This window comes from Leptosomus discolor, chromosome 1 (assembly GCF_034619465.1).
Source record: "Leptosomus discolor isolate bLepDis1 chromosome 1, bLepDis1.hap2, whole genome shotgun sequence".
In the NCBI taxonomy this organism is placed as follows: domain Eukaryota; kingdom Metazoa; phylum Chordata; class Aves; order Leptosomiformes; family Leptosomidae; genus Leptosomus; species Leptosomus discolor.
The window spans coordinates 141,750,353-141,777,648 of NC_141391.1; the positions used below are offsets into that span (position 1 = coordinate 141,750,353).

The 27,296-nt window shown below is 54.8% G+C and overlaps 1 protein-coding gene across 1 annotated transcript in view; it reads right to left on the minus strand.

The window, feature by feature from the left end:
* PARVG (parvin gamma) overlaps positions 1-23,568 on the minus strand; it is a 60,814-nt gene extending 37,246 nt beyond the window's left edge. Inside the window, exons 1-2 of the mRNA XM_086466210.1 lie at positions 23,490-23,568; positions 22,925-22,989 (exon numbers count right to left, since the gene is read on the minus strand). Coding sequence (XP_086322336.1) covers positions 22,925-22,989; positions 23,490-23,568 — 144 coding nt within the window. The remainder of the gene's footprint in view (positions 1-22,924; positions 22,990-23,489) is intronic.
* Between the last annotated feature and the right edge of the window lie 3,728 nt (positions 23,569-27,296).

A 27,296-nucleotide genomic window follows, 5' to 3' on the forward strand; every position in this document is an offset into this window, starting at 1 on the left:
TGTTCTGACACCTCCTTCCTAACGGTGCATCTGAAAAACCTCGGCCCTCAGTAGATGTGCTGCCACCTTCCCCCGACCATGCTGATTTTAAACATGTATTTGACCACGCTTTTGGCTGAGAAAGTTCGTTAACAACGGGCACAACGGGATCACAGCAGGCAAAGAATTTCATAGAGCCATAGAATCACCGTGGCTGGAAAAGGCCTTTAAGAGCATCAGGTCCAACCGTTACCCTAACACTACCAAGCCCACCACTAAACCATGTCCCTAAGCGCCACATCTATACGCCTTTTCAACACCTCCAGCGACGGCGACTCCACCACTTCCCTGGGCAGCCTGTCCCAATGTCTACCACTCTTTCCGTAAAGGAAAGCCAATCGAAATCTTCCCTGGCGCAGCGCGAGGCCATTCCCGCTTCTCCTGTCACTAGTTACTTGGGAGAAGAGACCAACACCGGCCTCACTACAACTTCCATTTAGGGAGCTGTAGGGGGCAATCAGGTCTCCTCTCAGCCTCCTCTTCTCTAGGCTAAACAACCCCAGTTCCCCCAGGCGCTCCTCATAAGACCTGTTTTCCAGACCAGTGCTGAGTACAGGGGCACAACCCCTTCCCTACCCCTCCTGCTCACACTGCTTCTGATACACGCCAGGATGCTCCTGGCCTTCTTGGCCACCTGGGCACACTGCCCGCTCACGTTCAGCCCGCTGTCGACCAGCACCCCCACGGCCTTTTCTGCCAGGCGGCTTCCCAGCCACACTGCCCCAAGCCTGTAGTGCTGCATGGGGTTGGTGTGACCCAAGCGCAGGACCCAGCGGCACTTGGACTTGTTACACTTCGTACAGGTGACCTCAGACCATCGACCCAGCCTGTCCAGGTCCCTCTGCAGAGCCTCCCTACCCTCAAGCACATCCACACTCCCGCTTAATTTCGTGTCATCTGCAACCTTGCTGAGGGTGCACTCGATCCCCTCACCCACGTCGTTGAGAAAGATAGTAAACAAGACCGGCCCCAGTCCCGAGCCCTGGGCAACACCGCGTGTGACTGCTCGCCAACCGGGTTTAACTCCCTCCACCACGACGCTCGGGGCTCCGCCAGCCAGCCAGTTTCTAACCCAGCAAAGACTACACCTCCCTAGGCCACGAGCCCCCAGCTCGTCCAAGGGGATGCTGTGGGAGACTGTGTCAAATGCCTCACCCAAGCCCAGGCAGACAACATTTTCCCTCATCCCCACGGCGGGTCTCCTGATCATAGAAGGAGATCAGGTTGGTCAAACAGGACACGCTTTTCATAAACCCATGCTGGCTGGGCCTGATTCCCTGGATGTCCTGCACTTGCTGGTGAGCGCACCCAAGATGAACCGCTCCACAAACCTGCCCGGTACCGAGGTCAGGCTCACAGGCCCGTAGTTCCCCGGATCCTCCTTCCGGCCCTTCTTGTAGATGGGCGTCACATCGGCAAGCCTCCGCTCTTCCGGGACCTCTCCCGTTAACCAGGACTGCTGGGAAATGATGGAGAGCGGCTTGGCACGTTTCTCCGCCAGCTCCCTCGGCGCTCTCGGGTGGATTTCATCCGCACCCAGAGACTTGTGAGTGCCCGATTGGCAGAGCAGGTCATTCACTACTGCTTCCTGGATTAGGAGGGAATCCTTCTGGTCTCCATCCCTGTCCTCCAGCTCAGGGGGCTGATTACCTTCAGGGGAACTGGTCTGACGATTAAAGACTGAAGCAAAGAAGGCATTCAGTACCTCGGCCTCTTCCTCATCCTCAGTGACAATCCAATAACGGATGGAGATTCCCCCTGGCTCTTTTTTGATTGTTAACGTACTTCTAAAAACACTTCTTATTATCTCTTGCAACAGTGGCCAGACTGAGTTCTAACTGGGCTTTTGCCTTCCTCATGTTCATTCGACACCACCTAATGAAATCCCTGTACTCTTCTGGAGTAGCCTGCCCCTTCTGCCAAAGGTGGTAGGCTCTGCTCTTTCTCCTAAGTCCCACCAAAAGCTCCCGGCTCAGCCAGGCCGCTCGTTTCCCCCGACAGTTCGTCTCATCGGCACACGGGGACAGCCTGCTCCCGTGCTCTTAAGATTTCCTTCTTGAAAAACGTCCGGCCTTGCGGGACCCCTTTGCCCTCTAGCACTCACTCCCAAGGGACTTTCTCAACCAGTGTCCTAAACAGGTCAAAGTTAAGAAGTCCATGGGAGAGGTCTTCCTGCCCCTCCTCCTTACTTGGCCAAAACCTGAAAACTCTATCATTTCACGGTCGCTAAGCCCAAGACGGCCTCCGACCACCACATCACCCACCAGTCCCTCTCTGTCAGTGAACAGGAGCTCCAGCGAGGCCTCCCCCCTCGTGGCCACACTTACCAGCTGCGTCAGCAAATGAGCCTCCACACACTCCAGCAGCCTCCTCGATTGCTGCTTCTCTGCTGCCTTGTATTTCCAGCAGATGTCTGCTAAGGTGAAGGCCCCCAAGAGAACAAGGGCTGGGGATTCTGAGGCTTCTGCCAGCTCTTTGCAGAACACTTCATCAGCCTCTTCATCCTGGTTGGGTGCCCTATAACAGACTCCCAACAGGACGTCTGCCTCGCCGGCCTTCCTCCCCATCCTTACCCATGAACCACTCCAGCACAGTTGTGGAGTTCTGCAGTCAGAACACTCCCCAACATAGACAGCCACCCCACCGCCTTGTCTGCCTTGCCTGTCCCTTTTCAAGAGCTCAGAGCCATCCATTGCAGCACACCAGTCAGGGGGGTCATCCCACCACGTTTCTCTGATGGCAACTACGTCATCGCTGTGCTTGCCCACGCTGCGTGCAGTAGCGTAGATGCACTTGAGCCGGGCTAACGATTTCTCTCCCAGCAGTGGCCTGCCACCCTTAGGCTCAACTCAGTTGAGACCGGTTTTATCCCCTTCCCCCTTCAGATCCAGTTTAAAGCCCTTTCAGTCAGCCCGCCCACTTCATAGGCAAGGATCCTTCTTCCCCTTTCAGACACAGGAACCCCATCCCTTGCCAGCAGACCCTGCGTAGTGAAGGGTTCCTCGATGCATAGCACAAACAAATAAAACGCACTCGTCTTTTTTTCTTAAAAAAGGTGAGATTATATACATTAAAAACCTACACACAAAAAAACCAATCGAAGCTGGAGTAAACAGGCTCAGCAAACGGAATTTCCTTCGCCAGGGGGGCTGCCTCTGCTGGGGGGGCTGCCTTAGTCGGGCGGGCTGCCTTCGCCGGGGTGGTCGTCTTCACCACGGCGGTCGTCTTCACCGGGGGCGCTGCCTTTACCGGGGGCGCTGCCTTTACCTGGCATGTTGTCTTGGCCAGGGTGGCTGCCTTCGCATGGGCGTCAGCCTTCACTGGGGGGCCAGCCTTTGCCAGGGGGGCAGCCTTTGCCAGGCGGGCAGCCTTCGCCACGGGGGTTGTCATTGCCACTGGTACTGCCTTTGCCACAGTGGCAGCCTTTGCCGGGGGAGCAGCCTTCGCCGGGGAGGTTGTCTTTGCCCGGGGGGCTGTCTTCTGCGGGGGTGATGTCTTGGCCGGGGGGGCAGCCTTCGCCACGGAGGCTGCCTTTGCACGGGGGGCTGCCTTCACTGGGGATGTTGTCTTCGCCAGTGGTGCTGCCTTTACCAGGGGGGCAGCCTTTGCCACCGGGGTTGTCTTTGCCAGCGCTGCTGCCTTCACCACGGGGGCTACCTGTGCCACGGGCGCTGCCTTTGCCGCGGGGGTTGTCTTCGCCAGGGGGGGTGTCTTCGCCACGAGGGCTGCCTCTGCCAGAGCGACTATCTTCTGCCTACAGGGCTTGTACCATCCCCACAGACCGGCAAGCGCTCTCCTCCACCAACTCTGCTGGAGGGGCGGCTGGCCGTCCTTGCCAATCTGCCCATGCTCCACCACGACACACAGCGAACCGCTCGACGGACCTGCTGGGGCTGAGAGCGTGGTGGCAGCAGCAGCCTCTCTCCTCTCCCACTCTCGCTCCTCCCGCCAGTCCCTGGTCGGGAGCTGGAACCGCACTTGCTTGGGACGGCCGTTTCTCTGCCCTTCCTTACGCAGCATGGCTACCAAGCCCACTCGGAGACACAGATGCTGCTGCGCTGGCGAAGCCACAGGACACCCGGAAGGCGTCAAAGTACTCCTCCAGCTGCAGGGGTGCGGGAACCAGAAAGCTGCCTCTCTCGCCTCCTCCCACCTCTGCAGTCACCCCAGGAGTGAGGGCACCTGCCGGCCCAGGCCCCTGTGACACCACGGTCCGGGAGCAAAGGCTCCTGGGAAACGCTGCAAGCAGCCAGCGGGCTTCCACATGCAAATGAGCGCAGTGACACCGGCCACCAGCATGGCCTCGGGCCCTGGCCACAGGACCCCAAGGGCACCAACCGGCCCCTTCTCCACCGCCTCTCCTTCCAGAGCCCTCCGCTTCCACGGCCCCCGCACAGGCTCCCAAGAGCACCCATCTCCCACCACAAACCCCCCAGCGCCTTCTCACGCCCTGGGCCAGTTCCAAACACCTCCGGCCAGCGAAGGGAAGTCCCATGGACAACGTCGCCTACCCAGAACCACCAGGGAAACACAGGCGCAACTCAGAACCTCGCTGCTCAGCACCTCTGGTGCAGGGCAAGGATGAAGCTCCAACACACCTTTACAAACCACAGAAGCCGCCTGCAAAAGCAAACCCAAAGTACCCACAAGCCCCACTTGCCCAGAACCTACTCCCTCCTCACCACTCAAGACACAACGCAAGGACACACCAGGTGGCATCCCTTCCCCTCTGTCTCACACACGAGCGAGCCCCACCTCGGCCTTGCTGCCACCGACTCTGCAAGCCTGACACACGAGCGCAGGAAACAAACCTGAGGAGAGATTGGGTCAAGCAGCATTACCTTCCCCTCCCCAGAAACCTCACACCGCCTTTTACCACAAAGGTTTCCCGACGCTGCCATCCTCCATCACAGCCCTTAGTCTCTTCTAGAGACCTTTCTGGCTCTCGCTACACGCCTTTGGAAAAGCCCCTGCAAGAGACTGGCGGATCACCACAACCAGCCTGCCTACCCAAGCACGACCAGGGACTCTTCGGCACGCTCCAGGGGGCCACTGCCAGAGCAGAGTTCTGAAGCCAGAACTCCCTTCAAAACCAAACTAGGCCTATTCCCACCACCTTGTTCTGACACCTCCTTCCTAACGGTGCATCTGAAAAACCTCGGCCCTCAGTAGATGTGCTGCCACCTTCCCCCGACCATGCTGATTTTAAACATGTATTTGACCACGCTTTTGGCAGAGAAAGTTCGTTAACAACGGGCACAACGGGATCACAGCAGGCAAAGAATTTCATAGAGCCATAGAATCACCGTGGCTGGAAAAGGCCTTTAAGAGCATCAGGTCCAACCGTTACCCTAACACTACCAAGCCCACCACTAAACCATGTCCCTAAGCGCCACATCTATACGCCTTTTCAACACCTCCAGCGACGGCGACTCCACCACTTCCCTGGGCAGCCTGTCCCAATGTCTACCACTCTTTCCGTAAAGGAAAGCCAATCGAAATCTTCCCTGGCGCAGCGCGAGGCCATTCCCGCTTCTCCTGTCACTAGTTACTTGGGAGAAGAGACCAACACCGGCCTCACTACAGCTTCCATTTAGGGAGCTGTAGGGGGCAATCAGGTCTCCTCTCAGCCTCCTCTTCTCTAGGCTAAACAACCCCAGTTCCCCCAGGCGCTCCTCATAAGACCTGTTTTCCAGACCAGTGCTGAGTACAGGGGCACAACCCCTTCCCTACCCCTCCTGCTCACACTGCTTCTGATACACGCCAGGATGCTCCTGGCCTTCTTGGCCACCTGGGCACACTGCCCGCTCACGTTCAGCCCGCTGTCGACCAGCACCCCCAGGGCCTTTTCTGCCAGGCGGCTTCCCAGCCACACTGCCCCAAGCCTGTAGTGCTGCATGGGGTTGGTGTGACCCAAGCGCAGGACCCAGCGGCACTTGGACTTGTTACACTTCGTACAGGTGACCTCAGACCATCGACCCAGCCTGTCCAGGTCCCTCTGCAGAGCCTCCCTACCCTCAAGCACATCCACACTCCCGCTTAATTTCGTGTCATCTGCAACCTTGCTGAGGGTGCACTCGATCCCCTCACCCACGTCGTTGAGAAAGATAGTAAACAAGACCGGCCCCAGTCCCGAGCCCTGGGCAACACCGCGTGTGACTGCTCGCCAACCGGGTTTAACTCCCTCCACCACGACGCTCGGGGCTCCGCCAGCCAGCCAGTTTCTAACCCAGCAAAGACTACACCTCCCTAGGCCACGAGCCCCCAGCTCGTCCAAGGGGATGCTGTGGGAGACTGTGTCAAATGCCTCACCCAAGCCCAGGCAGACAACATTTTCCCTCATCCCCACGGCGGGTCTCCTGATCATAGAAGGAGATCAGGTTGGTCAAACAGGACACGCTTTTCATAAACCCATGCTGGCTGGGCCTGATTCCCTGGATGTCCTGCACTTGCTGGTGAGCGCACCCAAGATGAACCGCTCCACAAACCTGCCCGGTACCGAGGTCAGGCTCACAGGCCCGTAGTTCCCCGGATCCTCCTTCCGGCCCTTCTTGTAGATGGGCGTCACATCGGCAAGCCTCCGCTCTTCCGGGACCTCTCCCGTTAACCAGGACTGCTGGGAAATGATGGAGAGCGGCTTGGCACGTTTCTCTGCCAGCTCCCTCGGCGCTCTCGGGTGGATTTCATCCGCACCCAGAGACTTGTGAGTGCCCGATTGGCAGAGCAGGTCATTCACTACTGCTTCCTGGATTAGGAGGGAATCCTTCTGGTCTCCATCCCTGTCCTCCAGCTCAGGGGGCTGATTACCTTCAGGGGAACTGGTCTGACGATTAAAGACTGAAGCAAAGAAGGCATTCAGTACCTCGGCCTCTTCCTCATCCTCAGTGACAATCCAATAACGGATGGAGATTCCCCCTGGCTCTTTTTTGATTGTTAACGTACTTCTAAAAACACTTCTTATTATCTCTTGCAACAGTGGCCAGACTGAGTTCTAACTGGGCTTTTGCCTTCCTCATGTTCATTCGACACCACCTAATGAAATCCCTGTACTCTTCTGGAGTAGCCTGCCCCTTCTGCCAAAGCTGGTAGGCTCTGCTCTTTCTCCTAAGTCCCACCAAAAGCTCCCGGCTCAGCCAGGCCGCTCGTTTCCCCCGACAGTTCGTCTCATCGGCACATGGGGACAGCCTGCTCCCGTGCTCTTAAGATTTCCTTCTTGAAAAACGTCCGGCCTTGCGGGACCCCTTTGCCCTCTAGCACTCACTCCCAAGGGAATTTCTCAACCAGTGTCCTAAACAGGTCAAAGTTAAGAAGTCCATGGGAGAGGTCTTCCTGCCCCTCCTCCTTACTTGGCCAAAACCTGAAAACTCTATCATTTCACGGTCGCTAAGCCCAAGACGGCCTCCGACCACCACATCACCCACCAGTCCCTCTCTGTCAGTGAACAGGAGCTCCAGCGAGGCCTCCCCCCTCGTGGCCACACTTACCAGCTGCGTCAGCAAATGAGCCTCCACACACTCCAGCAGCCTCCTCGATTGCTGCTTCTCTGCTGCCTTGTATTTCCAGCAGATGTCTGCTAAGGTGAAGGCCCCCAAGAGAACAAGGGCTGGGGATTCTGAGGCTTCTGCCAGCTCTTTGCAGAACACTTCATCAGCCTCTTCATCCTGGTTGGGTGCCCTATAACAGACTCCCAACAGGACGTCTGCCTCGCCGGCCTTCCTCCCCATCCTTACCCATGAACCACTCCAGCACAGTTGTGGAGTTCTGCAGTCAGAACACTCCCCAACATAGACAGCCACCCCACCGCCTTGTCTGCCTTGCCTGTCCCTTTTCAAGAGCTCAGAGCCATCCATTGCAGCACACCAGTCAGGGGGGTCATCCCACCACGTTTCTCTGATGGCAACTACGTCATCGCTGTGCTTGCCCACGCTGCGTGCAGTAGCGTAGATGCACTTGAGCCGGGCTAACGATTTCTCTCCCAGCAGTGGCCTGCCACCCTTAGGCTCAACTCAGTTGAGACCGGTTTTATCCCCTTCCCCCTTCAGATCCAGTTTAAAGCCCTTTCAGTCAGCCCGCCCACTTCATAGGCAAGGATCCTTCTTCCCCTTTCAGACACAGGAACCCCATCCCTTGCCAGCAGACCCTGCGTAGTGAAGGGTTCCTCGATGCATAGCACAAACAAATAAAACGCACTCGTCTTTTTTTCTTAAAAAAGGTGAGATTATATACATTAAAAACCTACACACAAAAAAACCAATCGAAGCTGGAGTAAACAGGCTCAGCAAACGGAATTTCCTTCGCCAGGGGGGCTGCCTCTGCTGGGGGGGCTGCCTTAGTCGGGCGGGCTGCCTTCGCCGGGGTGGTCGTCTTCACCACGGCGGTCGTCTTCACCGGGGGCGCTGCCTTTACCGGGGGCGCTGCCTTTACCTGGCATGTTGTCTTGGCCAGGGTGGCTGCCTTCGCATGGGCGTCAGCCTTCACTGGGGGGCCAGCCTTTGCCAGGGGGGCAGCCTTTGCCAGGCGGGCAGCCTTCGCCACGGGGGTTGTCATTGCCACTGGTACTGCCTTTGCCACAGTGGCAGCCTTTGCCGGGGGAGCAGCCTTCGCCGGGGAGGTTGTCTTTGCCCGGGGGGCTGCCTTCTGCGGGGGTGATGTCTTGGCCGGGGGGGCAGCCTTCGCCACGGAGGCTGCCTTTGCACGGGGGGCTGCCTTCACTGGGGATGTTGTCTTCGCCAGTGGTGCTGCCTTTACCAGGGGGGCAGCCTTTGCCACCGGGGTTGTCTTTGCCAGCGCTGCTGCCTTCACCACGGGGGCTACCTGTGCCATGGGCGCTGCCTTTGCCGCGGGGGTTGTCTTCGCCAAGGGGGTTGTCTTCGCCACGAGGGCTGCCTCTGCCAGAGCGACTATCTTCTGCCTACAGGGCTTGTACCATCCCCACAGACCGGCAAGCGCTCTCCTCCACCAACTCTGCTGGAGGGGCGGCTGGCCGTCCTTGCCAATCTGCCCATGCTCCACCACGACACACAGCGAACCGCTCGACGGACCTGCTGGGGCTGAGAGCGTGGTGGCAGCAGCAGCCTCTCTCCTCTCCCACTCTCGCTCCTCCCGCCAGTCCCTGGTCGGGAGCTGGAACCGCACTTGCTTGGGACGGCCGTTTCTCTGCCCTTCCTTACGCAGCATGGCTACCAAGCCCACTCGGAGACACAGATGCTGCTGCGCTGGCGAAGCCACAGGACACCCGGAAGGCGTCAAAGTACTCCTCCAGCTGCAGGGGTGCGGGAACCAGAAAGCTGCCTCTCTCGCCTCCTCCCACCTCTGCAGTCACCCCAGGAGTGAGGGCACCTGCCGGCCCAGGCCCCTGTGACACCACGGTCCGGGAGCAAAGGCTCCTGGGAAACGCTGCAAGCAGCCAGCGGGCTTCCACATGCAAATGAGCGCAGTGACACCGGCCACCAGCATGGCCTCGGGCCCTGGCCACAGGACCCCAAGGGCACCAACCGGCCCCTTCTCCACCGCCTCTCCTTCCAGAGCCCTCCGCTTCCACGGCCCCCGCACAGGCTCCCAAGAGCACCCATCTCCCACCACAAACCCCCCAGCGCCTTCTCACGCCCTGGGCCAGTTCCAAACACCTCCGGCCAGCGAAGGGAAGTCCCATGGACAACGTCGCCTACCCAGAACCACCAGGGAAACACAGGCGCAACTCAGAACCTCGCTGCTCAGCACCTCTGGTGCAGGGCAAGGATGAAGCTCCAACACACCTTTACAAACCACAGAATCCGCCTGCAAAAGCAAACCCAAAGTACCCACAAGCCCCACTTGCCCAGAACCTACTCCCTCCTCACCACTCAAGACACAACGCAAGGACACACCAGGTGGCATCCCTTCCCCTCTGTCTCACACACGAGCGAGCCCCACCTCGGCCTTGCTGCCACCGACTCTGCAAGCCTGACACACGAGCGCAGGAAACAAACCTGAGGAGAGATTGGGTCAAGCAGCATTACCTTCCCCTCCCCAGAAACCTCACACCGCCTTTTACCACAAAGGTTTCCCGACGCTGCCATCCTCCATCACAGCCCTTAGTCTCTTCTAGAGACCTTTCTGGCTCTCGCTACACGCCTTTGGAAAAGCCCCTGCAAGAGACTGGCGGATCACCACAACCAGCCTGCCTACCCAAGCACGACCAGGGACTCTTCGGCACGCTCCAGGGGGCCACTGCCAGAGCAGAGTTCTGAAGCCAGAACTCCCTTCAAAACCAAACTAGGCCTATTCCCACCACCTTGTTCTGACACCTCCTTCCTAACGGTGCATCTGAAAAACCTCGGCCCTCGGTAGATGTGCTGCCACCTTCCCCCGACCATGCTGATTTTAAACATGTATTTGACCACGCTTTTGGCTGAGAAAGTTAGTTAACAACGGGCACAACGGGATCACAGCAGGCAAAGAATTTCATAGAGCCATAGAATCACCGTGGCTGGAAAAGGCCTTTAAGAGCATCAGGTCCAACCGTTACCCTAACACTACCAAGCCCACCACTAAACCATGTCCCTAAGCGCCACATCTATACGCCTTTTCAACACCTCCAGCGACGGCGACTCCACCACTTCCCTGGGCAGCCTGTCCCAATGTCTACCACTCTTTCCGTAAAGGAAAGCCAATCGAAATCTTCCCTGGCGCAGCGCGAGGCCATTCCCGCTTCTCCTGTCACTAGTTACTTGGGAGAAGAGACCAACACCGGCCTCACTACAGCTTCCATTTAGGGAGCTGTAGGGGGCAATCAGGTCTCCTCTCAGCCTCCTCTTCTCTAGGCTAAACAACCCCAGTTCCCCCAGGCGCTCCTCATAAGACCTGTTTTCCAGACCAGTGCTGAGTACAGGGGCACAACCCCTTCCCTACCCCTCCTGCTCACACTGCTTCTGATACACGCCAGGATGCTCCTGGCCTTCTTGGCCACCTGGGCACACTGCCCGCTCACGTTCAGCCCGCTGTCGACCAGCACCCCCACGGCCTTTTCTGCCAGGCGGCTTCCCAGCCACACTGCCCCAAGCCTGTAGTGCTGCATGGGGTTGGTGTGACCCAAGCGCAGGACCCAGCGGCACTTGGACTTGTTACACTTCGTACAGGTGACCTCAGACCATCGACCCAGCCTGTCCAGGTCCCTCTGCAGAGCCTCCCTACCCTCAAGCACATCCACACTCCCGCTTAATTTCGTGTCATCTGCAACCTTGCTGAGGGTGCACTCGATCCCCTCACCCACGTCGTTGAGAAAGATAGTAAACAAGACCGGCCCCAGTCCCGAGCCCTGGGCAACACCGCGTGTGACTGCTCGCCAACCGGGTTTAACTCCCTCCACCACGACGCTCGGGGCTCCGCCAGCCAGCCAGTTTCTAACCCAGCAAAGACTACACCTCCCTAGGCCACGAGCCCCCAGCTCGTCCAAGGGGATGCTGTGGGAGACTGTGTCAAATGCCTCACCCAAGCCCAGGCAGACAACATTTTCCCTCATCCCCACGGCGGGTCTCCTGATCATAGAAGGAGATCAGGTTGGTCAAACAGGACACGCTTTTCATAAACCCATGCTGGCTGGGCCTGATTCCCTGGATGTCCTGCACTTGCTGGTGAGCGCACCCAAGATGAACCGCTCCACAAACCTGCCCGGTACCGAGGTCAGGCTCACAGGCCCGTAGTTCCCCGGATCCTCCTTCCGGCCCTTCTTGTAGATGGGCGTCACATCGGCAAGCCTCCGCTCTTCCGGGACCTCTCCCGTTAACCAGGACTGCTGGGAAATGATGGAGAGCGGCTTGGCACGTTTCTCTGCCAGCTCCCTCGGCGCTCTCGGGTGGATTTCATCCGCACCCAGAGACTTGTGAGTGCCCGATTGGCAGAGCAGGTCATTCACTACTGCTTCCTGGATTAGGAGGGAATCCTTCTGGTCTCCATCCCTGTCCTCCAGCTCAGGGGGCTGATTACCTTCAGGGGAACTGGTCTGACGATTAAAGACTGAAGCAAAGAAGGCATTCAGTACCTCGGCCTCTTCCTCATCCTCAGTGACAATCCAATAACGGATGGAGATTCCCCCTGGCTCTTTTTTGATTGTTAATGTACTTCTAAAAACACTTCTTATTATCTCTTGCAACAGTGGCCAGACTGAGTTCTAACTGGGCTTTTGCCTTCCTCATGTTCATTCGACACCACCTAATGAAATCCCTGTACTCTTCTGGAGTAGCCTGCCCCTTCTGCCAAAGGTGGTAGGCTCTGCTCTTTCTCCTAAGTCCCACCAAAAGCTCCCGGCTCAGCCAGGCCGCTCGTTTCCCCCGACAGTTCGTCTCATCGGCACATGGGGACAGCCTGCTCCCGTGCTCTTAAGATTTCCTTCTTGAAAAACGTCCGGCCTTGCGGGACCCCTTTGCCCTCTAGCACTCACTCCCAAGGGACTTTCTCAACCAGTGTCCTAAACAGGTCAAAGTTAAGAAGTCCATGGGAGAGGTCTTCCTGCCCCTCCTCCTTACTTGGCCAAAACCTGAAAACTCTATCATTTCACGGTCGCTAAGCCCAAGACGGCCTCCGACCACCACATCACCCACCAGTCCCTCTCTGTCAGTGAACAGGAGCTCCAGCGAGGCCTCCCCCCTCGTGGCCACACTTACCAGCTGCGTCAGCAAATGAGCCTCCACACACTCCAGCAGCCTCCTCGATTGCTGCTTCTCTGCTGCCTTGTATTTCCAGCAGATGTCTGCTAAGGTGAAGGCCCCCAAGAGAACAAGGGCTGGGGATTCTGAGGCTTCTGCCAGCTCTTTGCAGAACACTTCATCAGCCTCTTCATCCTGGTTGGGTGCCCTATAACAGACTCCCAACAGGACGTCTGCCTCGCCGGCCTTCCTCCCCATCCTTACCCATGAACCACTCCAGCACAGTTGTGGAGTTCTGCAGTCAGAACACTCCCCAACATAGACAGCCACCCCACCGCCTTGTCTGCCTTGCCTGTCCCTTTTCAAGAGCTCAGAGCCATCCATTGCAGCACACCAGTCAGGGGGGTCATCCCACCACGTTTCTCTGATGGCAACTACGTCATCGCTGTGCTTGCCCACGCTGCGTGCAGTAGCGTAGATGCACTTGAGCCGGGCTAACGATTTCTCTCCCAGCAGTGGCCTGCCACCCTTAGGCTCAACTCAGTTGAGACCGGTTTTATCCCCTTCCCCCTTCAGATCCAGTTTAAAGCCCTTTCAGTCAGCCCGCCCACTTCATAGGCAAGGATCCTTCTTCCCCTTTCAGACACAGGAACCCCATCCCTTGCCAGCAGACCCTGCGTAGTGAAGGGTTCCTCGATGCATAGCACAAACAAATAAAACGCACTCGTCTTTTTTTCTTAAAAAAGGTGAGATTATATACATTAAAAACCTACACACAAAAAAACCAATCGAAGCTGGAGTAAACAGGCTCAGCAAACGGAATTTCCTTCGCCAGGGGGGCTGCCTCTGCTGGGGGGGCTGCCTTAGTCGGGCGGGCTGCCTTCGCCGGGGTGGTCGTCTTCACCACGGCGGTCGTCTTCACCGGGGGCGCTGCCTTTACCTGGCATGTTGTCTTGGCCAGGGTGGCTGCCTTCGCATGGGCGTCAGCCTTCAATGGGGGGCCAGCCTTTGCCAGGGGGGCAGCCTTTGCCAGGCGGGCAGCCTTCGCCACGGGGGTTGTCATTGCCACTGGTACTGCCTTTGCCACAGTGGCAGCCTTTGCCGGGGGAGCAGCCTTCGCCGGGGAGGTTGTCTTTGCCCGGGGGGCTGTCTTCTGCGGGGGTGATGTCTTGGCCGGGGGGGCAGCCTTCGCCACGGAGGCTGCCTTTGCACGGGGGGCTGCCTTCACTGGGGATGTTGTCTTCGCCAGTGGTGCTGCCTTTACCAGGGGGGCAGCCTTTGCCACCGGGGTTGTCTTTGCCAGCGCTGCTGCCTTCACCACGGGGGCTACCTGTGCCATGGGCGCTGCCTTTGCCGCGGGGGTTGTCTTCGCCAAGGGGGTTGTCTTCGCCACGAGGGCTGCCTCTGCCAGAGCGACTATCTTCTGCCTACAGGGCTTGTACCATCCCCACAGACCGGCAAGCGCTCTCCTCCACCAACTCTGCTGGAGGGGCGGCTGGCCGTCCTTGCCAATCTGCCCATGCTCCACCACGACACACAGCGAACCGCTCGACGGACCTGCTGGGGCTGAGAGCGTGGTGGCAGCAGCAGCCTCTCTCCTCTCCCACTCTCGCTCCTCCCGCCAGTCCCTGGTCGGGAGCTGGAACCGCACTTGCTTGGGACGGCCGTTTCTCTGCCCTTCCTTACGCAGCATGGCTACCAAGCCCACTCGGAGACACAGATGCTGCTGCGCTGGCGAAGCCACAGGACACCCGGAAGGCGTCAAAGTACTCCTCCAGCTGCAGGGGTGCGGGAACCAGAAAGCTGCCTCTCTCGCCTCCTCCCACCTCTGCAGTCACCCCAGGAGTGAGGGCACCTGCCGGCCCAGGCCCCTGTGACACCACGGTCCGGGAGCAAAGGCTCCTGGGAAACGCTGCAAGCAGCCAGCGGGCTTCCACATGCAAATGAGCGCAGTGACACCGGCCACCAGCATGGCCTCGGGCCCTGGCCACAGGACCCCAAGGGCACCAACCGGCCCCTTCTCCACCGCCTCTCCTTCCAGAGCCCTCCGCTTCCACGGCCCCCGCACAGGCTCCCAAGAGCACCCATCTCCCACCACAAACCCCCCAGCGCCTTCTCACGCCCTGGGCCAGTTCCAAACACCTCCGGCCAGCGAAGGGAAGTCCCATGGACAACGTCGCCTACCCAGAACCACCAGGGAAACACAGGCGCAACTCAGAACCTCGCTGCTCAGCACCTCTGGTGCAGGGCAAGGATGAAGCTCCAACACACCTTTACAAACCACAGAAGCCGCCTGCAAAAGCAAACCCAAAGTACCCACAAGCCCCACTTGCCCAGAACCTACTCCCTCCTCACCACTCAAGACACAACGCAAGGACACACCAGGTGGCATCCCTTCCCCTCTGTCTCACACACGAGCGAGCCCCACCTCGGCCTTGCTGCCACCGACTCTGCAAGCCTGACACACGAGCGCAGGAAACAAACCTGAGGAGAGATTGGGTCAAGCAGCATTACCTTCCCCTCCCCAGAAACCTCACACCGCCTTTTACCACAAAGGTTTCCCGACGCTGCCATCCTCCATCACAGCCCTTAGTCTCTTCTAGAGACCTTTCTGGCTCTCGCTACACGCCTTTGGAAAAGCCCCTGCAAGAGACTGGCGGATCACCACAACCAGCCTGCCTACCCAAGCACGACCAGGGACTCTTCGGCACGCTCCAGGGGGCCACTGCCAGAGCAGAGTTCTGAAGCCAGAACTCCCTTCAAAACCAAACTAGGCCTATTCCCACCACCTTGTTCTGACAGCTCCTTCCTAACGGTGCATCTGAAAAACCTCGGCCCTCAGTAGATGTGCTGCCACCTTCCCCCGACCATGCTGATTTTAAACATGTATTTGACCACGCTTTTGGCTGAGAAAGTTCGTTAACAACGGGCACAACGGGATCACAGCAGGCAAAGAATTTCATAGAGCCATAGAATCACCGTGGCTGGAAAAGGCCTTTAAGAGCATCAGGTCCAACCGTTACCCTAACACTACCAAGCCCACCACTAAACCATGTCCCTAAGCGCCACATCTATACGCCTTTTCAACACCTCCAGCGACGGCGACTCCACCACTTCCCTGGGCAGCCTGTCCCAATGTCTACCACTCTTTCCGTAAAGGAAAGCCAATCGAAATCTTCCCTGGCGCAGCGCGAGGCCATTCCCGCTTCTCCTGTCACTAGTTACTTGGGAGAAGAGACCAACGCCGGCCTCACTACAACTTCCATTTAGGGAGCTGTAGGGGGCAATCAGGTCTCCTCTCAGCCTCCTCTTCTCTAGGCTAAACAACCCCAGTTCCCCCAGGCGCTCCTCATAAGACCTGTTTTCCAGACCAGTGCTGAGTACAGGGGCACAACCCCTTCCCTACCCCTCCTGCTCACACTGCTTCTGATACACGCCAGGATGCTCCTGGCCTTCTTGGCCACCTGGGCACACTGCCCGCTCACGTTCAGCCCGCTGTCGACCAGCACCCCCACGGCCTTTTCTGCCAGGCGGCTTCCCAGCCACACTGCCCCAAGCCTGTAGTGCTGCATGGGGTTGGTGTGACCCAAGCGCAGGACCCAGCGGCACTTGGACTTGTTACACTTCGTACAGGTGACCTCAGACCATCGACCCAGCCTGTCCAGGTCCCTCTGCAGAGCCTCCCTACCCTCAAGCACATCCACACTCCCGCTTAATTTCGTGTCATCTGCAACCTTGCTGAGGGTGCACTCGATCCCCTCACCCACGTCGTTGAGAAAGATAGTAAACAAGACCGGCCCCAGTCCCGAGCCCTGGGCAACACCGCGTGTGACTGCTCGCCAACCGGGTTTAACTCCCTCCACCACGACGCTCGGGGCTCCGCCAGCCAGCCAGTTTCTAACCCAGCAAAGACTACACCTCCCTAGGCCACGAGCCCCCAGCTCGTCCAAGGGGATGCTGTGGGAGACTGTGTCAAATGCCTCACCCAAGCCCAGGCAGACAACATTTTCCCTCATCCCCACGGCGGGTCTCCTGATCATAGAAGGAGATCAGGTTGGTCAAACAGGACACGCTTTTCATAAACCCATGCTGGCTGGGCCTGATTCCCTGGATGTCCTGCACTTGCTGGTGAGCGCACCCAAGATGAACCGCTCCACAAACCTGCCCGGTACCGAGGTCAGGCTCACAGGCCCGTAGTTCCCCGGATCCTCCTTCCGGCCCTTCTTGTAGATGGGCGTCACATCGGCAAGCCTCCGCTCTTCCGGGACCTCTCCCGTTAACCAGGACTGCTGGGAAATGATGGAGAGCGGCTTGGCACGTTTCTCTGCCAGCTCCCTCGGCGCTCTCGGGTGGATTTCATCCGCACCCAGAGACTTGTGAGTGCCCGATTGGCAGAGCAGGTCATTCACTACTGCTTCCTGGATTAGGAGGGAATCCTTCTGGTCTCCATCCCTGTCCTCCAGCTCAGGGGGCTGATTACCTTCAGGGGAACTGGTCTGACGATTAAAGACTGAAGCAAAGAAGGCATTCAGTACCTCGGCCTCTTCCTCATCCTCAGTGACAATCCAATAACGGATGGAGATTCCCCCTGGCTCTTTTTTGATTGTTAATGTACTTCTAAAAACACTTCTTATTATCTCTTGCAACAGTCGCCAGACTGAGTTCTAACTGGGCTTTTGCCTTCCTCATGTTCATTCGACACCACCTAATGAAATCCTTGTACTCTTCTGGAGTAGCCTGCCCCTTCTGCCAAAGCTGGTAGGCTCTGCTCTTTCTCCTAAGTCCCACCAAAAGCTCCCGGCTCAGCCAGGCCGCTCGTTTCCCCCGACAGTTCGTCTCATCGGCACATGGGGACAGCCTGCTCCCGTGCTCTTAAGATTTCCTTCTTGAAAAACGTCCGGCCTTGCGGGACCCCTTTGCCCTCTAGCACTCACTCCCAAGGGACTTTCTCAACCAGTGTCCTAAACAGGTCAAAGTTAAGAAGTCCATGGGAGAGGTCTTCCTGCCCCTCCTCCTTACTTGGCCAAAACCTGAAAACTCTATCATTTCACGGTCGCTAAGCCCAAGACGGCCTCCGACCACCACATCACCCACCAGTCCCTCTCTGTCAGTGAACAGGAGCTCCAGCGAGGCCTCCCCCCTCGTGGCCACACTTACCAGCTGCGTCAGCAAATGAGCCTCCACACACTCCAGCAGCCTCCTCGATTGCTGCTTCTCTGCTGCCTTGTATTTCCAGCAGATGTCTGCTAAGGTGAAGGCCCCCAAGAGAACAAGGGCTGGGGATTCTGAGGCTTCTGCCAGCTCTTTGCAGAACACTTCATCAGCCTCTTCATCCTGGTTGGGTGCCCTATAACAGACTCCCAACAGGACGTCTGCCTCGCCGGCCTTCCTCCCCATCCTTACCCATGAACCACTCCAGCACAGTTGTGGAGTTCTGCAGTCAGAACACTCCCCAACATAGACAGCCACCCCACCGCCTTGTCTGCCTTGCCTGTCCCTTTTCAAGAGCTCAGAGCCATCCATTGCAGCACACCAGTCAGGGGGGTCATCCCACCACGTTTCTCTGATGGCAACTACGTCATCGCTGTGCTTGCCCACGCTGCGTGCAGTAGCGTAGATGCACTTGAGCCGGGCTAACGATTTCTCTCCCAGCAGTGGCCTGCCACCCTTAGGCTCAACTCAGTTGAGACCGGTTTTATCCCCTTCCCCCTTCAGATCCAGTTTAAAGCCCTTTCAGTCAGCCCGCCCACTTCATAGGCAAGGATCCTTCTTCCCCTTTCAGACACAGGAACCCCATCCCTTGCCAGCAGACCCTGCGTAGTGAAGGGTTCCTCGATGCATAGCACAAACAAATAAAACGCACTCGTCTTTTTTTCTTAAAAAAGGTGAGATTATATACATTAAAAACCTACACACAAAAAAACCAATCGAAGCTGGAGTAAACAGGCTCAGCAAACGGAATTTCCTTCGCCAGGGGGGCTGCCTCTGCTGGGGGGGCTGCCTTAGTCGGGCGGGCTGCCTTCGCCGGGGTGGTCGTCTTCACCACGGCGGTCGTCTTCACCGGGGGCGCTGCCTTTACCGGGGGCGCTGCCTTTACCTGGCATGTTGTCTTGGCCAGGGTGGCTGCCTTCGCATGGGCGTCAGCCTTCACTGGGGGGCCAGCCTTTGCCAGGGGGGCAGCCTTTGCCAGGCGGGCAGCCTTCGCCACGGGGGTTGTCATTGCCACTGGTACTGCCTTTGCCACAGTGGCAGCCTTTGCCGGGGGAGCAGCCTTCGCCGGGGAGGTTGTCTTTGCCCGGGGGGCTGTCTTCTGCGGGGGTGATGTCTTGGCCGGGGGGGCAGCCTTCGCCACGGAGGCTGCCTTTGCACGGGGGGCTGCCTTCACTGGGGATGTTGTCTTCGCCAGTGGTGCTGCCTTTACCAGGGGGGCAGCCTTTGCCACCGGGGTTGTCTTTGCCAGCGCTGCTGCCTTCACCACGGGGGCTACCTGTGCCATGGGCGCTGCCTTTGCCGCGGGGGTTGTCTTCGCCAAGGGGGTTGTCTTCGCCACGAGGGCTGCCTCTGCCAGAGCGACTATCTTCTGCCTACAGGGCTTGTACCATCCCCACAGACCGGCAAGCGCTCTCCTCCACCAACTCTGCTGGAGGGGCGGCTGGCCGTCCTTGCCAATCTGCCCATGCTCCACCACGACACACAGCGAACCGCTCGACGGACCTGCTGGGGCTGAGAGCGTGGTGGTAGCAGCAGCCTCTCTCCTCTCCCACTCTCGCTCCTCCCGCCAGTCCCTGGTCGGGAGCTGGAACCGCACTTGCTTGGGACGGCCGTTTCTCTGCCCTTCCTTACGCAGCATGGCTACCAAGCCCACTCGGAGACACAGATGCTGCTGCGCTGGCGAAGCCACAGGACACCCGGAAGGCGTCAAAGTACTCCTCCAGCTGCAGGGGTGCGGGAACCAGAAAGCTGCCTCTCTCGCCTCCTCCCACCTCTGCAGTCACCCCAGGAGTGAGGGCACCTGCCGGCCCAGGCCCCTGTGACACCACAGTCCGGGAGCAAAGGCTCCTGGGAAACGCTGCAAGCAGCCAGCGGGCTTCCACATGCAAATGAGCGCAGTGACACCGGCCACCAGCATGGCCTCGGGCCCTGGCCACAGGACCCCAAGGGCACCAACCGGCCCCTTCTCCACCGCCTCTCCTTCCAGAGCCCTCCGCTTCCACGGCCCCCGCACAGGCTCCCATCTCCCACCACAAACCCCCCAGCGCCTTCTCACGCCCTGGGCCAGTTCCAAACACCTCCGGCCAGCAAAGGGAAGTCCCATGGACAACGTCGCCTACCCAGAACCACCAGGGAAACACAGGCGCAACTCAGAACCTCGCTGCTCAGCACCTCTGGTGCAGGGCAAGGATGAAGCTCCAACACACCTTTACAAACCACAGAATCCGCCTGCAAAAGCAAACCCAAAGTACCCACAAGCCCCACTTGCCCAGAACCTACTCCCTCCTCACCACTCAAGACACAACGCAAGGACACACCAGGTGGCATCCCTTCCCCTCTGTCTCACACACGAGCGAGCCCCACCTCGGCCTTGCTGCCACCGACTCTGCAAGCCTGACACACGAGCGCAGGAAACAAACCTGAGGAGAGATTGGGTCAAGCAGCATTACCTTCCCCTCCCCAGAAACCTCACACCGCCTTTTACCACAAAGGTTTCCCGACGCTGCCATCCTCCATCACAGCCCTTAGTCTCTTCTAGAGACCTTTCTGGCTCTCGCTACACGCCTTTGGAAAAGCCCCTGCAAGAGACTGGGGGATCACCACAACCAGCCTGCCTACCCAAGCACGACCAGGGACTCTTCGGCACGCTCCAGGGGGCCACTGCCAGAGCAGAGTTCTGAAGCCAGAACTCCCTTCAAAACCAAACTAGGCCTATTCCCACCACCTTGTTCTGACACCTCCTTCCTAACGGTGCATCTGAAAAACCTCGGCCCTCAGTAGATGTGCTGCCACCTTCCCCCGACCATGCTGATTTTAAACATGTATTTGACCACGCTTTTGGCAGAGAAAGTTAGTTAACAACGGGCACAACGGGATCACAGCAGGCAAAGAATTTCATAGAGCCATAGAATCACCGTGGCTGGAAAAGGCCTTTAAGAGCATCAGGTCCAACCGTTACCCTAACACTACCAAGCCCACCACTAAACCATGTCCCTAAGCACCACATCTATACGCCTTTTCAACACCTCCAGCGACGGCGACTCCACCACTTCCCTGGGCAGCCTGTCCCAATGTCTACCACTCTTTCTGTAAAGGAAAGCCAATCGAAATCTTCCCTGGCGCAGCGCGAGGCCATTCCCGCTTCTCCTGTCACTAGTTACTTGGGAGAAGAGACCAACACCGGCCTCACTACAGCTTCCATTTAGGGAGCTGTAGGGGGCAATCAGGTCTCCTCTCAGCCTCCTCTTCTCTAGGCTAAACAACCCCAGTTCCCCCAGGCGCTCCTCATAAGACCTGTTTTCCAGACCAGTGCTGAGTACAGGGGCACAACCCCTTCCCTACCCCTCCTGCTCACACTGCTTCTGATACACGCCAGGATGCTCCTGGCCTTCTTGGCCACCTGGGCACACTGCCCGCTCACGTTGAGCCCGCTGTCGACCAGCACCCCCACGGCCTTTTCTGCCAGGCGGCTTTCCAGCCACACTGCCCCAAGCCTGTAACTCTGCATGTACATAATTGAACCATCTTGTATTTTATATGCAGTTTGGTATTTACAGTGACTACAGTTAGCCATTTCACATTCTGTAGCTCCCCAAAGGCACCTCAAAATGAAAGTGCAGCGGAACAGGGTCTTTCTCCTAAATCAGTTTCTTTGTTTTCCTTATTCTTCCCTTGAAGATACCCCCCCTGTCACCACTCCATCTCATGCTCTTGTCTAGAAGTGCCATGAACTCTTTGCCACACTCAATCAGTGGCATCATAGGACACCCAGAGGACTGCCTCCCTTTGGACCAAATTTCTACCTGCTTGTCACCGCAAGAGAAGTAATTAAACAGTGAAAAACATTGTTTCAGGAGTCTCTGACAGGAAATAGATTAAGCACTGAAGCTTACAGAAATCTTCATAAACTGAGGAAAGCTCTTCATTTTTGGCAGTCTGGAAAGAAATTCAGTGTCTCTGTAGACAACATAATTGCATTTTGCAGCACCACCTTTCAGATCTTCTCTTTTGTATAAAAACATTGTGAATGCCTGACACAAAAATTAAATCTTTTTGATGAAATGTGCACAAAGGTTTAAGAAAACATAATATATAAACGCACATATTTATGGATTTATGAATGCCATATAATACACACATCAGCACATAGCCTAAGCTGGTTTTCATAATATTTATAACAATTTTATTATCTCCATAATGTAAGAAGTGCTGCTAAGAGACACGCCACTTTCCTTCCAGGAAATTTCAGTATGCTAGCCTTTCCCTGGGCTGTGCCATTAAGAGAAACACGGTGACTAAATGCACAGGGGAGATTTTCAAAATTATTTGGAATTAAAGTACTTTCCTGTGAAATAGCATTCATCTTTCACAGTTACCTCAAGCAGACAATGTACCATACAACAGCCTGAAAGCTCTTCTCCTGAACTCTTGGTGATTCGCATACCCTTCACCCCTTCTCCCTCTGCTCTATGCTATCCTCGTCAGCCTGCATCGTAGCCAAGCCAGCTGCCACTGGAGGGAGAAGACAGAAGACTCTTGCAAATCAGCACGCTTGTTATCATGGGATAAGGGCAGAAAACTTGCACGTATTGAACATCTCTCTTTAGTCACAGCAAATGCTGATGTGGGCTTGCTTTCAGTCATGGTCCACAGTTCCAGCTGGATTCTCATTGCTATTACACTATCATTACAATGAAGTAGCAATCGGGTACTTTTGGTGTTGCTCACCCACATGTCCAAGGTTAGGAGAGGTATCAGATAAGAAACTCAGTTTTTAAATCTACACTCCACTTTACACACAGCAGTGATCACTCTTGGGTGATGCAGGCATTTGAAGCTTCGTTCTGTACAGCCCCAGCCGTCTTGGCACTTAAGCAAAAGCTCTGGTTTACTTGTGTGCAGTCCAAGTGCCAAAAGCAGAGCTCATCCCCATCAATGGAGAGTAGGGGACTGGGGCCACAGAGTTGGGTAATTTACAGGGCTGAGCACTAACACAACAGGTTAAAACAACTTGAGGTGAGGGTTAAACAATATAGTAAAAGAAATGGTACCAGTTTTAATTCTTCCAATTTGGGATTGTTGCTTGAGGTCGGTTTTATGAGTTTCTTCTTCTCACCTATGAAAGGAAGCAAACACAATCCATTACAAGTATCAGATATGACTAATGCAAGTTTGCTGTAAAATCTGCTATCAGTTTAATATTACCCAATACCACTAACTGTCATATGTAGAAACACTGTAATTTTTTTAACTAATTCCTTATGAGCAAGAAAATGGTATATCAGACTATTAAGACTGCTGTTGGAAATTATGCTTCAATGTAATTCAAATAAGCAAGATCTAGACAGACAATTCTGGAAAGAGGAAGACAAACTTGGTCAGACCCTTATGTGCGAAATTTAAATTTCAGTTAAAGAACCAGCTAGAATCTGTGTAACTTCTTCATGATCTGCCTCTAGAGAATCAGCAGCCAAATTACACGCACAGAGCTTACTCGCTGCTGATAAAACCATGGGACAACTGCTGAAAAATGTATGATTCATACTGCACATTTTCTGCATACTTCTTCAGGTTGTTCTTGTGACCTTTTTCTGTCCCGGTTCATAAAGTACATACCTTGAGTGATGACATTCTCAGCTAGTAATTCATTAAGTGCAGCAGGCTGTGTAAACACATTTAAAAAGTGTGGATCCATTGCCTTTTCTCACTCCGGGTAAACTGGTAAAAAATATGGGGGGAAAAGCAACATGAGTAAGGACATGTAAAGATCAAAATTAGTGCTAAGAAGAAAACAAAAAAACTGAAGGGGTTTTTCGGTTACTATTTCACAACTGGTAGATTGCTTTTTAAGAAATTCAAAAATGTATTTAAATGTGTGTAAAGAAAAATAACTTAAAAAGAACTTTCCTTTTTTCTGTTAATCATCAAAATGTAGGGAAAAAGCCCTGAAGTACTAAAACTTGCCTTAATTCCATCTAATTCTGTTTCATCTGAATTAGATCTGTAAAATCCTATTTCAATTGAAATGAAAAAGCTTTCAGTTCCTAGGTATCAATGGATATCTGCTATAAAAATGACCAATACTTAAAAAGCATTAAATCAAGAATATAGTAGTTAAATTACTTAGACAAACTTATAAATACAGGCTTATACAAATAAAGCAGTTCCCTTTATTAGGCCAACTGGTACAGCTGTGGGGAAACAATGACATGTTTCTGGGTAGACAATCCCATCTTCACGTTAGATTAAGTTGCATGATTTCTCAAAGATTTTTCTTATTTTAAACACAGATTGGAGAACGACTTCCCTTCCCAACCCAGATGTCCTCAAATCAAGCAGAATGACAATACACAACACAGTGGTGAAAATAACTTGTCAACAAACACAAAACTATGGGCAAGGTTTTGGTTTTCCAAAACAGCTAGGAGTCATGTTGGAGGACAGCAGAAGTCAGAGAAAGGCATGGGGTTGTCAGAGCTGGGTGGAGAGACTGCATACATGCTATCCTAGAGAGTTCATCTCTATCACCAGCAACTATCTATGAATAACGGGCTGGCAATAATATTTCTCACTCTTCTAGAAACCATGACTCAAACCACAGTGCAAGCAGAGATGACTCCGATTTTTTTAACCATGGGTATTAAGGCTGTACCATGCTGCCTACACAGACAACAGAAAAGACAGAGCCAGGGTCTACAGGCAGCTTACATGGTACAAAATGTTCAGTTTCAAGTGCTTACTTTTGCAATCTTAATGTTCACGTAAAGGTTTTTCAGTGAAGACCACAAGACTAAAAAGACTAGGATCCTTCAGCTTCGCAAAGACTAAAATTCAATAAAAAGTTACAGATACTAGAATCTGAATAGTCTCTTTTACAAACTATATTATAGAATCGTAGAATCATCTAAGTTTGAAAAGACTTTTAAGATCATTGAGTTCAACGGCAAACCTAACACTACCATGTCCCTAAGCACCACAACTATACGTCTTTTCAACACCTCCAGCGACGGTGACTCCACCACTTCCCTGGGCAGCCTGTTCCAGTGCTTGACAACGCTTTCTGTGAAGAAATTCTTCCTAATGTCCAACTTAAACCTCCCCTGCTACAACTTGAGGCCATTTCCTCTTATCTTATCACTTGTTACTTGGCAGAAGAGACCGACACCAACCTTGCTACAGCCTCCTTTCAGGTAGTCATAGAGAGCAACAAGGTTTCCCCTGAGACTTCTTCTACAGACTAAACAACCCCAGTTCGCCCAGGCGCTCCTCATAAGACCTGTTTTCCAGACCCCTCAACAGCTTCGTCGCCCTTCTCTGGACCCGCTCCAGGACCCCAACATCTTTCCTATACTGTGGCGCCCAAAACTCAACACAGTACTCAAGGTGGGGTCTCACCAGTGCTGAGTACAGGGCACAACCCCTTCCCTACCCCTCCTGCTCACACTGCTTCTGATACACGCCAGGATGCTCCTGGCCTTCTTGGACACCTGGGCACACTGCCCGCTCACGTTCAGCCCGCTGTCGACCAGCACCCCCACGGCCTTTTCTGCCAGGCGGCTTCCCAGCCACACTGCCCCAAGCCTGTAGTGCTGCATGGGGTTGGTGTGACCCAAGCGCAGGACCCAGCGGCACTTGGACTTGTTACGCTTCGTACAGGTGACCTCAGACCATCGACCCAGCCTGTCCAGGTCCCTCTGCAGAGCCTCCCTACCCTCAAGCACATCCACACTCCCGCTTAATTTCGTGTCATCTGCAACCTTGCTGAGGGTGCACTCGATCCCCTCACCCATGTCGTTGAGAAAGATAGTAAACAAGACCAGCCCCAGTACTGAGCCCTGGGCAACACCGTGTGTGACTGCTCGCCAACCGGATTTAAGTGCATTCACCATAACTCTTTGGGCCCAGCCATCCAGCCATGCAAGAAGATGGCTCTTTATTACACCAAACATACGTTGATTTAAGCGCAAGGAATCAAGAATGATATACTGCAACTGTACAAATACAGTGAAAGGAACTACAGAAGAATCACAGCTCTGAGCCCTGGACAGTCATAGCAGCATATGGTTTGTATCACAGCAGCATCTGTACCACCATGAGTAAGAGATCTCATCTTTACCAACAGTCCTAAAATCTATGAAAGCCAGAGCAGAGGAGACAATACGGTGCCAAGGAAAACTTTTTACACTCCTCTGAATCATCAAATCCCAGTTGCTGCTGGACACAGGGTACCCAGCAGGATGGACTGCTGTTCTGCTCTCTAATTGGGAGTGCTACCTGTTTGCGGATGGGAAATGCTCTCTCTTCTCTCTGAAGTTCAGTGCTGCAGGGCCATTCTAGAAGAGGGGAAGCTGACTGCTTTTGGTTTTTCTAACAGAAAGCAAGATGACCCATGTTAGTGGTTCACACAGGTGAAGACTCCTACTGTCTACCTGAGACGCCCGTATTAGGTACCCTGTCCCTCAAGGCTCCCTATGTAATGAGGAGACATGGCACCTTTAAAGAGCAATCCAGAGGATTTAAACGAGGGTCTAGCCCTGGCTTGCTTTTTTCAGTTACCACCTCCATTCTGTCACCAAAGAGACAGCCTCAGCTGCTACCGCAGGTGCCTGCAGTGAGATGATATGATGACCCAGCCCTATAAACACTGTGGAGCCAGGCAGTTGCTGCAAATGCTGTTGCACACTGCCCATAGAAGATATCTGAGATGACATTTCTCTCCTTGATAATTTTATATGCCAAGCAGCATGGTGCTGCTCTGCAGGCCCTCCCCCACATATTTATTAAAGGCTTCAGTCAAAGTGCATTATGAACATGTATTTTAACATGGATTTTGTGAAGCCAAGAATATTGGTAGAATATAGAGATTGGATGCTTTTGCACAGCAGTCTGGTAAAATGAATTAGGTACAAAATTCCCAGCAAGCCACTAGGGGAAAGGGTCATGATAGAATTAGTTTCATTATGGTGGCTGCAAAACTGAATGCTGTCTCTAAAAAGGTGCTTGGTAAAGTAAGACAGGAGAAACTGAGTCATTTAGTGCCTGAGAAACAGCTGAACTATCTGAGACTGCCCAGACAAAATTAACTGAGAAAGAAAAGTTAATTAATACAGATCAACCTAAGGACAACTTACTTTTAAATTAGATTTCTGGCAGTTGTTATGCCTTGGGAAGTCCTGCACATAAGTCTTCTGTAATCGCCTGTGTAATCCACAACAATTATACTAACTCAGCTTTGCTGCAATACTTATCTTGTGTATCTCTTACTTCCTTTCACTATATACACATCAAAGTGGTCTCTGTTTGGCCAAAGAATTCAAACATCAGAAGCCACTCTTTAAAATTTGGCAGCCTGTAAGAAAAGGCCTGAAATTAAGAATTTGCAATAGCATAAGTCAATATCCTCTAAGGCCTCAGCTCTGTATG